Below are 13,013 nucleotides of genomic sequence, written 5' to 3'. Positions count from 1 at the left end.
TAATTGAGAATGATGAAAAATAGATTTCAGCCTTCAAAGCTGAATTGAAAACCTCATTTGAGATGATAGATTTGGGGATGTTGCATTACTATTTGGGCATACAATTTGTATAGACAGATGTTGGGATATATGTACAACAATCAAACTACATTCAGAAGTTGTTACATAAGTTTGGTTTTCACGATTGTAAGCCCATTTTTACTCCAATGGAACTAGGGCTCAAATTGAGCATGTATGATGTTGGAGAGCCTTTTGATATGAGTGTTTACAGCCAAGTAGTAGGCTGCCTCGTATACTTATGCAACACATGCCCGGATATTCAACTTGGCGTTCGCAGTGTAGCAAATCTATGCACAACCCAGGTACAAAGCATTGGCAAGCACTGAAGCGGATCTTCCGCTATCTTTAGGGCACCCTGGATTTTGCTTTGGTATATTCGAGTGGAGCATAGTCATAGGGGACGCAGGGGACGAGAGGTTGGGACGCGGGGACGTCGTTCCAAGACGTGGCGGAAACGGGGATGGATGACCCCCCCCCCCCCCCCCCCCCCCCCCCCCCCCCCCCCCCCCCCGAGGTGTCCCTCACAAGGGAGGTGGGGACGGGGACGGCTTCGAGCCGGGACAGTGTGGGGGATGGTTCCTATGGGGGACGGCAGCTAGCCGTTGCGCATTCCAACGGTTAGTTTTGTGGCTGTTTTTTGACCGTTGGGGGACGCCGCCTTGGGGGCGTGTTTGGGCCATTTTGGCCCATAGTCACAAGGGCCCATAGAGGCCCTCTTGCCCTTGGCCCTTGCGTCTTCTCTTGAGTCTTGCCTATCTCTCTTGCCTATCTATATAAGAACAAGCACACACACACACACACACTTCCTCACACACACCTTCAAGCCTTCAAGGAAGTTCCCTACGCCAGATCTTTGAGGCAGCAGCAGACCAGTGCATACTGGGGAGATTCATTCTAGACATATAGCGTCACAGAGAGACATCATTAGAGGCTCAGACAGCTCCAGAGGGGGGACGACAGACACATATTACTACATTTTTTCAGAGATCCACCCCACTCCCAATCCCTACACAGCAGGGAATTACTCTCCAGAGAGCGGAGACACTCAGAGCCCGCGGGAGACAGAGGACACTTGGCTTTTGGACACCACGCCTATACCAGAGAGAGATTACAGAGATCAGAGCTCAGTTTCACAGAGAGGGTGCGGAGCGACTGGCTCGCTTCAGAGCAGACTCAGGCATGTTCTTATGCATATAGCTTTGCATTCTCCTAGTAGTAGAGCTCCATCCTCTCCCCCACTCATTGTACTTATTGCAAACCCAGATTCAGCTTTTTAGTTCAGTACTTTTTCATTTTGTTGGGATGACAGAGGATATCCCACACAGGTACACTGATTTGTCTCATAGGCCGAGTTCGGTCTTTTGGAAGACTTTAATAAAATCTTTCTTTCTTTCTCCCTCAAGCCTCTTCCAACTTCCAAGTCTCTCACATTCTCTAGTCTCTCTCCCTCAAGCCTCTCTCTCCCTCTCTCAAGCCATCTTCAACCATGGCATCCTCCTCATGTGCCGGGGCTTCTCGTAGGACGACGGGATGGACATGGTGGGAGGAGGTTAACTACACCCTATCCGCTCATGGAGGCAGTTCTCGGCCATGGGCATGCAAGCTTTGCCCGTACCGGCAAATGGGTGGCACCGACAAAGTGCGAGCCCACCTCTTGCATGAGAGTGGGCATGAGATGCGGTTTTGCACGAATGTCACGTCCAAAAAGAGAAGGAAATTTCTCGACAAGCTTGCCGTCTACGAGGCAATCGAAGCGGCAAGGACACCACGAGTGGCCGTGGATCCCGCGACGATGGGGAGGGAAACTCAAGCCTCTATGCTGGAGTCATGTGGTGGATCGTGATCATGCACGCCATCACCTTCACCATCGAGTTAGAATGTTGTTCCATCCATCACGCTGGCACCCTCCATCTCCACGGCCTCTCAATCCTTGCACGGTCCATGGTGACAATCTACACTTGGGGAGAATTGGAACCCCAAGTTGAAAGAGGGGGTGGATATTGCTGTGGCTTGCGTCTTCTTCCACGACCACATTGCCTTTCAAGCGGCTAGGTAAGTGCGATCGATCATCGCCGATTCATCATTCATGTTTTCATCATACTAGTCTCCTTCTCATTAGTAAATTGCTTTCTTGAATAGGTTGGAATACTTCAAGGCCATGGTTAAGAAGATTGGGGAGTATGGCTCAATGTATACGTCCCCCTCATTTGAGAGCTTGCGCACTACATTGCTCGAGAAGGAGAAGCGCATTGTAGAGCAAGCGACCGACAACACAAAGCGGCAATGGGAGAGGAACAGAGTCTCCCTCATTGTGGATGGATGGAGCGACACCCGCAAGAAGAGAATTCATGGCATGGTGGTGTATTCCCGCGGAGAGATGTACTTCATCTCATCTCATGATGCATCCGGCACTCGGAAGAGCGCGGATGTGCTTGCGGCGGAGTGGGCTACCACCATGGAGATCATTGGTCTCGAGCATGTAGTGGGCTTTGTTGTGGATGGGGAGTCTTTGAATAGGGTGGTGGGAGCTATCCTCCAAGGTATGTATGGACATGTCACGGTGTCCTTTTGGCTCATTGCCTAAACAACCTCCTCAAGAACATAGGGGCATTGCCATGGATCAGCTCGCTCATTGAACACCATGGTCTCCTCTGTCCTCAACCACCGACTTCAGCATGAGTTCAACAAGAGGTTCTCTCTTTCTCTCTCCACAAATATTCCGACACCCAGTTTACCTATAACTTCCTCATGTTGGCCAGCTGAAGGATTGTAGCGGTGCTTTGAGGGGGCTTTTACTTAGCGATGAGTTTGTCGACACGCAAGAGTCCCGTACAAACACTGGCCGAGAGTGTAGGTTACATGCGGATGACGCCTCTTGGTGGGAGAGTGTGAAGACCACGGATGCTATGGTGAGGTCCATAGTCCATCTATTGAGGACTGTAGACGCTATGCAACCATGCATAGACAAGGTCTACGAGGCCATGGATCGCATGATAGAGAAGTTGAAAGACTTTGTGCCTGACGAAGACAAATAAGAGGAGATCCATGCCTTGTGTCTAGGAAGGTGGAATTCCTACTACTGTCCATTGCATGTAGTAGCTTATGTGGTGGACCCAAAATTCCAAGGCAACAAGCAGTAGAGCGACCGGGAGGTGAGCATTGGGTGAAGGATCATCTTGGACCTTCTTGTGCCTGATGCATCGGTTAGATGCAAGATTAGGGACCGGCTTTCCATGTACAGGTCATTTCATGGCTTCTATGGTTGTCATGATGCATAGATCGACCATTCCAAAGTTGGTGCCGCTATATCGTGGGAGGACTTTGGTTCGGATGGACCGGAGCTACAACTGCTGGCCATTCGCATACTTAACGAGGCTGTCAGCTTCTCTTGCTTGGAGTAACTTTGGAGCACTTACAACCACATTGCCTCTAGGAAGAGGAACCGACTCAGGGTACAGCGTGTAATAACCTGGTCTTCATCAGCGCGAACTTGCGAATGCTTTGCAAGAGTGTGACCAAGAAGGCAGATCCCTTCACCGAGTGGGAGATGAGCCAACAAGAAGAGCAACAAGAGGATGAGGTGCAGCAGCAGCATGCCAGTGAGGATCTTGGATGAGAGTGAGGATGAGCTTGATGTTCCTTTGGCACAAGCCACCCATGACCATGAGGCGAGCACTTCACGTGGATGATCATTCATGGATCATGATTCATGGGCCTTACTACTTAGCTCTAGGCTTTAGCACTTTTGAGTCTTTCCATGCTTTAGCCTTTTTAAGTTTTTGGTCCTTCCATGTATTGCGCCTCTTTAAGGCTTAGTCCTGACTCTTGAGTCATGACTCATTTTGTATCTACTTAATTATTAATACAATCAACCGTCAACGCCTTCACTCTTTGATCGGCGTATTTTGTTAATGTGGCTCACAGGCTTACCATTTTAGTATAAATTTGTGCTCATTTTGATGTACTTCCAAAGTGGAATAAGTGGTGTAGAAAAACTTTAAGAAATTTTTTTTTAAAAGGTTCCGTTCCCTCCCTTGTTCCTGTTCCCTACCTATGGCCGTTCTCCATTTTACTCTCCCGTTCCTTGTGACTATGGATGGGAGGCTGCGGACAGTGATTCAGACTGGGTTGGTGACTATGATACACGGTAATCCACTAGTGGGAATTGTTTCTTTTTGGGGAATTAATGCATATCATGGTTGAGCAAAAAGCAACCCAGTGTTGCCACATCTACTTGTGAGGCTGAGTACAAGGCAGCCTTTACAGCCACAATAGATTGTATATGGCTGAGAAGATTAATGGTTTATCTTCGTGAGTGTCAAGAGACACGCACTACGATACTCATTGACAATCGGAGTGCTACAAAACCTAGTGCTTCATGCATGCACTAAGCACATCAAGATTCATTATCATTATGTTAGGGAGAGGATACATGCGGGATAGATCACATTATCTTACTGCTCTACACAGGATAATGTTGCAGATATGTTCACAAAGGCATTGCCTCGAGAGAAGTTTGAAGCTTTCCGCAAAGCTTTGGGCTTACTCTCCTACAGTGAGTGATTTGCTACGGACCTTGTACAGGTTCACATTGCCACTAGAGGAGGGGGGGTTTATTGGCATATATTACATGGTTGTAATGCCACATGGAATAGGGCATTACTAGAGGCACTTTCTTCCTTTGGGCTTTTTCCCCTAGCACACATGGTGTGAAAAGACACCCATCTTTTCATTATTGTTGTATTTTGATATTATATGTGGGTTGACTTCTCAGCTCCACACATTCCAATGCAATCCAATGGTTGTAGTGCCACATGTGAACATGGCATAACTAGGGCTCCTTTTTCCCTTTGGATTTTCCCCCCTAGCACAGATGGTGTGAAAGGACACCCCCCTTTTCATTATTTTTGTATTTTGTATTATATGTGGGTTGACTTCTCTGATCCACACATTCCAATGCAATCCACAGCTTTGCATCTCCATCCATCACCATCTGTACGGTGTACGTGTCTCTGTGTGTAACCCTAGTCCCTTGGGCCAACAACAAAATCCTCCGTATGGGCTAGGGATCACGCTTGCCACCACACAATGGCATTGCCAGTGAGTCGGTAGGAACCAGTGTAACCTTTTCGTTATCTGACCTATGTTATGTAGAAAAATATGCTTCAAATTGGTGAATCCAAGAATTCAACGCAGAGGGATAGAGTTAACCATCATACTTACTTAAGGTGACCTTTTTCGGAAATGGGTTTAGCTGGCTCGGAGCGGTTCTTCAGTTGAGAGCCAAGAGGAAGGTCTCATTCTCTACTCGTCGTCGTCATTCGTCTTCTCTTCGCGGGGCCTCTTTCACCATTGTTGATCCCTTCGTCGGTTCTCTTGTGGTTGGGCATCTCTCCTCTTTGCATTGGATTCTTTCAAGCCTAATCATGAGGGTCATGTCGAATTGCATCTGAAGCTGCTGCATTTTGAACTCTTTCTCAAGTTGCAGTCGTGCCGCCTCCATAGCGATATATTGCTGAGGATTAAGCCGGGGAGGTTGGGGTACTGAAGGAGTGGGTTGGGTGGGTGTTGAAGAAATGGGTTGTACACTAGGTGTCTGGGGTTGTACACCTAAGTGGAGGTTGTGAAGAAGATGGTGGTTGTGAGGGTGCAAGAGAAGGTGGTGGTGGTGGTTGTATGTAGCATGTGGAAGACTTGGAGTAGAATCGTTGACTTGATGAGAGCATAAATTCAGCATGTAAGCTTGACAAATTTGCAATGCACAAATGAAAGAGAGAGAAGGGGTAGAGAACACCATAGTGGTTCCCAAATAACCCTATGAAGGGCCCCCACCATGAAGGTGTATTTGCTTGTATTGCTGAATGAGAAACAGACTGACTGTTGGCTGCAGAATCAGCACAAAAACTTTCGTCTTTGGATCTCTGCAGGGTACTTGAGAAGGTGGATAAGCAAGGTGCCTGCTGCTGTTCTGTCTGGACAGCACCTAGTACTTGCGATAATCCAGTGGAAGACCTCTACTAGCACTTGAGGGGTTCCCTCCTGCTCATCGTTGGAAGGCCATAGTGGGAGCAGTCAAGGTTCTTCCTGACCGCAAGTAAACCATCCACTATGGGCATGGGCTGCTCTTGCAGGATGCCTTGGAGCATTCGTAAAACATCCACACAAGACTGGTGTGGGCTGCTCTTACAGGTGTTCCCTGAAGCAAGATAAAAAATTCCGTGGCTGAATTCTTTGACCAAGTGTCAAAGCACTGATAACAATGTAGCATGCGGAAGACTTCGAGTAGAATCGTCGACTTGATTAGAGCATAAATTCAGCACTTAAACTGGATGAATTTGCAATGCACGAATGAAAGAGAGAGAAGAGTGAGAGTACATCATATTGCGTCCCAAATAACTCTTTGAAGCCGATGAGGTGATAGTTCAAGTGGTGAAGGTGTTTGCCTAGGACCAAGTGGTCCTGCGTTCAAAACCTCCTTGCTTCCTCGGCGGCATTGCCTATGGGCAGATAATTAACCGCCTAACGGGTGGTGGAAATCAGTAGCTACAGGAGGATCTTGGGCTTAAGGTTAGTTGGAAAAAAAAAAAAAAACCTTTGAAGGGCCCCCAGTGTAAAGCTGTATTAGTTTGTACTGTTGAATGAGTAATGGACTGACTTACAGGAGGATCTTGGGTTTAAGGCTAGTTGGAAAAGAAAAACCCTTTGAAGGGCCCCCAGTGTAAAGCTGTATTAGTTTGTACTGTTGAATGAGTAATGGATTGACTGTTGGCTGCAAATCGGCACAAAAACCTCTGCAGAGTACCTGAGAAGGTGGACAAGCAGGCCGCCTTTTGCTGTACCGTCTGGACAGCATCTAGCACTCGTGTTAATCCACTGGAAGACCTCTACTGGCTGCGTTTTCTGTCCACAGCAGGTCACCCTCGAGATTTGAAGACGACATATGGGGGGGCACAAATGGGCATGAAGGTTGGGTGACTTGCAAAAGAGGACAAATATTCACAAATATGACGCGGTTTTCTCGTATGCGCCTCCAGATGCTGGGCGCCTACATGTGGGCTCCCTTCATGGCCTTATTCCTGTCCAATCGCCAGGCCAATGGGCTGTCCCAAGTCCATGGCCCCAAGTCTCCACAAACCCTAAGGTATATTGCTAGTTACCATGCTAATGATGGGCTCACACATATACAAGCTCCTTTACCTAAACCTATGACATTGACAGATGGCCGTCACCAGCTACTAGCCTTATAATTGCCAGGAACATCAAAACATCATTCAGGAGGGTTACATCGGTGTGTGGGACAAACATGACTGACTTGTGTGGGACATGCACACATGACCTTTACTCCCCTGTGGTGGCACATTGGCTGACACGTCCGTGGACAAGGGCTCACAAGGGAAAGGTGTCCAGCTACGTGGCTTGCACTTTCTTGTACAGTCATGTCCACGGCATCCAAGTGCAGGATGCATTGTGCAACCACTGGTGTGGCTGCATGAGCAGTGAAGGCCTTTGCCATGGCATCCACAACGTGCTCCTGAGTCATCACAAGCATCAGTGAAGACTTAGCCACCGTTGAAGTGGTGGTGTGAGTCGATGTAGTTGGTACCTCAGGAGATGCAGTAGGCTCCATCACTCAATGCTGATTCATCACATAATAGCAGTGAATACACAACCTAGGCCCTGCAAGGTGGAACTTTGGCTGTAATCTTGTATTTTAGTACAAATTGATGCACATTATGAATGGTCATTGATTTAATGTGTTTAAGCATTAAATTATGTATATTTGGTTTTTTTTAATACGAGCTTGTAACTTGTAAAACAAAATCCACCCCCCCCCCCCCCCCCCCCCCCCCCCCCCCCCCCCCCCCCCCCCCCCCTTTTCTCTTTGTATTAAACGTGTTTTTTGAAACATCCTTTACAAGAGTATCAAAAGCATTTGGAGCAAATCCTATGTTGTAGTGGGAGAAGCCTTGTAGGTTGAGAAGTAGCTGCTATAATTCTTGTTCAGTTTGTACATAGTTGGTACAATCAGTTGTGTTTTGTTGTTGAGCTGTTTATGCTCTTTAGTCCCAGCAGTATATATAATGTCCTTACCATATTCTAAGGTGCATGAAAGGATCATTTTCCACAAAGATGTTTTTTTTTCACTACATGCTTGAGTTACATTGGTAACATTGGCAACATTCCATGCATGCCTCTGTGCAGGTGTGCATGAATGCATGGACACTTTCATGATGCATATGCTTATGCATGTGTGCAATCCATCATAGTGTATTTTGCATTGCCTGTCTCTTTCTTAAAGGAAACAAGAAGATGCTTGAATTCCCAATAACTTTTTTGTAGACTCACCTTTCCTAATTGAGCTGTATTGCTCACTGGTTGACCACTTGTATATTAGAAAATTGTTTAGGATCTATTTGATAGTTTGAAGTTTCAACAGCTGTAGATGTTTATGTTTTGCAGAAAAGAACATGGGAAAGGAGGCTGAAGGCCAAGCTAGCAGACACGTGATTCAAACATGTTGCAGAGTACCCTCTTGCTTTGATCTAATGAAGTTGCAACAAGAAGTGTTGTTCCATGAACTTTGTACTTCACATTACAAAAACACACATGACAAAATTTGAATAACATATGTATTGATCTGCAAAGCTTCTTCCAAATAACATTCTAGCAATGCTACGTTTTTGTGGGATATGTCTAGTTCTTGTGATTTAGAGCACACATTAGCATACAATGGAACAAAATAATTTCAAGGCTACATTTTTATTTTATGTGGTGTATCATTTCATAGCAACTACTTATGTCCATATAGTAAACAGAGATCTCACTAGGAATGCCGATCATGAAGTCTACATTAAATTCAGTAGTATTGGAAGAACTAGTCATTGCTACGAAGGCCAGTTTTTTTGAGGGATTTAGTGTGGCAACTTTGATTTGTTTTAGGAGTGATGTGATTGAAAGAACGAGATTAGAGAACAGAGAAATGTGTTGGTAAGTCATTTTAACGACTCTGTCTTTGGGTTTATAGTTTCGTGTCCCATGGGGTTGGGTTGTACGACACTTGTCTATGCTAGCTTGGCTTGAAGGCTGCAAGCTTGCGGCGGTTGAGGACACATTATGTGATTGACTTTGTGGAACACCTGGGTAGGAAGTAGTCCCTATCATTGGCTCTTTACCTTTCCTTGCACTCATTGCTTCTTGTCTGAATGGAGAGTCCGAACGAAGAGAAACCAGAACTTGCTTTTGTGGTGAAGAAGCTTTAGCAAATGGACTCCTTGCACTGTGTATGCTTGTTGACTAGTTGTGGATTGCTTGTGCTTGATGGTACTGTAAAAGAGAGACGTCTTGATTGCCATAATAATTGTGGTAGTAGCCATGGCGAGGTTGGGAAAAACCCAACTCATGGTTGACACCATAAATTTGGAGAAGTGTGGTATCCAAGACATGGTTTGAGCACTTCTAGTGGGAGTGAATCTTGAGGTTCCTAGTGGGAACGCATCTTGAGGGTCTTGATCCAGCTCCCGCTCCTATCATGTCTACATTTAATTGACTAATTTCATCCCAAATCTTATGGCTTGAGGTAGATCCGAGACGTAGTGCCTTCTTAACACTATTGAGTGTTGGTCATTTGTTAATGGGACTAAAGGTTGGGTGGGTTTGAGGGGGTGTGGTTTGATGCAGTTTAGTTGATTGGATTATCGTTTCCAATAATTAATGTGGATTGATATCTCTTGTGAATCGGGTTTGAATAGATTTAAACTCGTATGTTTTATCCAAGTTACAAAAAACAAATGTTTTTTAAAAGTTTAAGCTTTTTGGTTTTTTGGATGTCTTAAAAAAAAAGGCTCACATCATGGATGTGGGCTCACGCTTGTGGTTTAGTCTCATGCTGGCTCACACGTGTTGGTTGTTGGTTCATGTCTATTGGTTCATGCATCACGCTTTGTGGACTCATGCCTATGGGCTTACGTTTGGTGGACTCACATTTTTTGTATGAAAAAGGCTCACATTTGATGGACTCACATTTTTTGTATGAAAAAAGGTCGCATAGGTTTGGGGAGTTACACTTATGTCGTACTTGGTAGGCTTACGTTTGTTGGTGTGTTAAAGTGAAGAGCTTACCTTAGCCTTGGTGAAGCATGAGTCATTGGGTCTTGCCTTTGAGCCGCAAATGTCACTTTTCATTGTGGGTGTGCTAGCTCGTCTGTTCGCGTTCTCACTCTATTTGTCACATTGGAATGCTCCTTGCGAAGGATGAAGGGAGAGCTCTCAATGCCTATATGGAGGCAAGAGGAGACGGTCTTTCGCGATGGTTCTCTCACACAAGGCAGGAAAATAAGCTAATGGAAGAGAAAAACCTATAATCACACACCTATTCAAACAAGCGTCCATCAAGCAAGTAAGAATACAATAGCATGCAAGCAAGTAAGAAGAGGGGTGCTGGAATATATAAAGCAGCCTTACCATATGCTTAATGTCAAATAGGAGAAGTCTATAGACTTCATGTCCATAGTTGCTTAAGACTAGTAGTAGAGGTTAGACCATTTTAAAGTTTAGCCGGCCTAGTGTGAAACCTAATGATTTGTATGTATATAAGACATTTTTGACAATAAGAAATACACAGTCATTCCATTACAATAGTTTTCTTATGAGCTCTCCTTTTTCCTCTTCTTGCTTGCTTTGTTATATTCTTACTTACTTGATGGATGCTTATTTGAATAGGTTTGATTGTAGGTTTCCCTATTCCATTAGCTTCTTCTTTTCTTGTCTTTTATGAGAGAGAACCATCGTGAAGGACCATCTCTTCTTGCCTTTATCTAGGCATTAAGAGCCCTTTCTTCACCACTTTGGCAAACAAGGAGGATTTCAGTGTGATAACAGAGTGAGGATACGACAGATGAACTAGCACATCCACAATGGAAAGTTGTATTGTGGCTCAAAGGCAAGACCTACAACGCATGGTTCGGGCAAGGCTAAGGTAAGCTCTTGACTTGAACGTATTTGACAATTGTCGAGGACTAGCTCAAGCTTAGCTTTGTTTTTCTGTCCATTCCAAGCTATTGGGATCACCCAATATTGTCCGGTGTTGATTAGGAGGTCACACTCCAAAAAACATACGGTTTTGGAGCCATTGGATGTGTTTGTTTATGTATTTGGTCTTGATTTGAAGTTTGTTTTCAATGGGGCATTTTATTCTAATCTATTGGTAGGGCAAAATCCTAGTTCTTTGGTGATTTGCATGAAATTAGAGCCCAAGAGCTAAGTATTAGCTTAGTAATTATGATTAGGATTGGAATCCACCATAAAAACATGCACATTGAGCTCTATTAGATTGAATCAGAGTGAGATTATCAATTTTTATTCATGCACATTGAGCTTTATTAGATTGAATCAGACTGAGATTGTCAATTTGTATTCATGCATTTCATAGTTTTTCATAATTTGTTCCTGCATTGTTGGAATTGGTAGAGTAGCACACTAAATCATAAAAAAATAATTAACGCTTAATTCGTTGTATCATGATCATTAACTAGGACTAGGATCATTAATCATATCCCACTAAGTCCAAAAAATCTCAAAAACAAAACTAGGCCAAATTAGCTTTCACGTAAGGGACATGAATCCACAGTCCCATGCCTAGCTAGATATATAAGCCTCTAGCCATGTGCCTAGACACATGAATCGTGAGCCTAGACACATGAACTTACACATGTGAGCCTAGAGATGTAGCCTTGAGATACCTAGGTACACCTAATATAGTATGAAACAATTATTACTACCATAAAGACTCGTACGAACACACCCACCCATGTCCTTGGAAGATTTTCTTATCATAAAATATATACTAGCTACAAAATTCCAAGGGATTTTTTTATTCTTCGTATTATTGAGAAACTACATACGCTTATTACCCACCAAAAATTGTACACCAACCTTGGGACCATTTCTTGGATTTTCGTGTCCTAGGTAAGCTCATTTCATACAAGAGAAGTACGTGAGCTAGGTAAGCTCATTTCATACAAGAGTAGTACGTGAGCTGAGTTCATACAAAAAAAGTTTGAGCCTATAGACGTGAGTTTAGAGACGTGAACTTGTAGGTAAGCTCATTTCATACAAGAGTAGTACGTGAGTTGAGTTCATACAAAAAAAGCTTGAGCCTATAGACATGAGTTTAGAGGCGTGAACTTGTATACGTAAACCTAGACACGTGAACCTGCATACGCAAACCTGGAAATGTGAGCCTAGAGACGTGAACTTGCATACGTAAACTTGGACATGTGAGCCTAGAGATGTGAACCTAGACATGAGCTTGGAGACGTGAGCCTAGACATGAGAACGCAGCCCTCTGAACTCCAGATTCACCAACTAGCTCTATTATAGCTCGAGTGAAGAAGTGGTAGTAGGGCTTAGAAACTCAAGGTTCGCTCCCAGAAGAAGCGATCAAACCATGTCTACCATAATGTTTTAAACATTTGGTGTTGATCCTAGGCTAGGTTTATCCCAAGTCGACCAAGTCCAGCAAACATCCCAACAACTGCAATATGAAAATTGGGACATGTCTCTTTGATGTACCACTAGGGACAAATGTTCCACACTACACGCAACATCAAGTGCATACATCACAAGCAGCAGTCTCACTCTCCACAAGAGCCCATTATAGGAGTGCCTTTACCACAGAACTTGAGGACAAGTACCATTGGGCAAAAGATCCTGTACCCTAAAACAGAGGGTTTTACACAATCACCTCATTATGCTCCCCCACTGCGTGAATATGCAGATATGATGAGGATGGCATTTGAAATGAAAAGGAGCAAAGAAGAGCCACCCATGGTGCCAAATTCCAAAGAGAACCATGCACACACTTATGTGGCACCACCAAGTAACTCCAGGGCTCAAAAGATCACCATGACTCCCCCATAACATTTGTGTGCATCAATGCGGTAAGCAACTCGCAA

The 13,013-nt window shown here is 44.6% G+C and overlaps 1 protein-coding gene across 1 annotated transcript in view; it reads left to right on the top strand.

The window, feature by feature from the left end:
- LOC147614076 (tyrosine sulfotransferase-like protein) overlaps positions 1–8,826 on the top strand; it is a 56,387-nt gene extending 47,561 nt beyond the window's left edge. The window contains exon 4 of the mRNA XM_086780620.1: positions 8,521–8,826. Coding sequence (XP_086636746.1) covers positions 8,521–8,568 — 48 coding nt within the window. The 3' untranslated portion in view covers positions 8,569–8,826. The remainder of the gene's footprint in view (positions 1–8,520) is intronic.
- The last annotated feature ends 4,187 nt before the right edge of the window (positions 8,827–13,013 follow it).

The sequence above is a fragment of the Cibotium barometz genome, chromosome 42 (assembly GCF_041138505.1).
Source record: "Cibotium barometz isolate CiBa-2024 chromosome 42, ASM4113850v1, whole genome shotgun sequence".
In the NCBI taxonomy this organism is placed as follows: domain Eukaryota; kingdom Viridiplantae; phylum Streptophyta; class Polypodiopsida; order Cyatheales; family Cibotiaceae; genus Cibotium; species Cibotium barometz.
The sequence above is the reverse complement of the archived record's forward strand: the minus strand, read 5'-3'. Positions and strand labels throughout refer to the sequence as shown.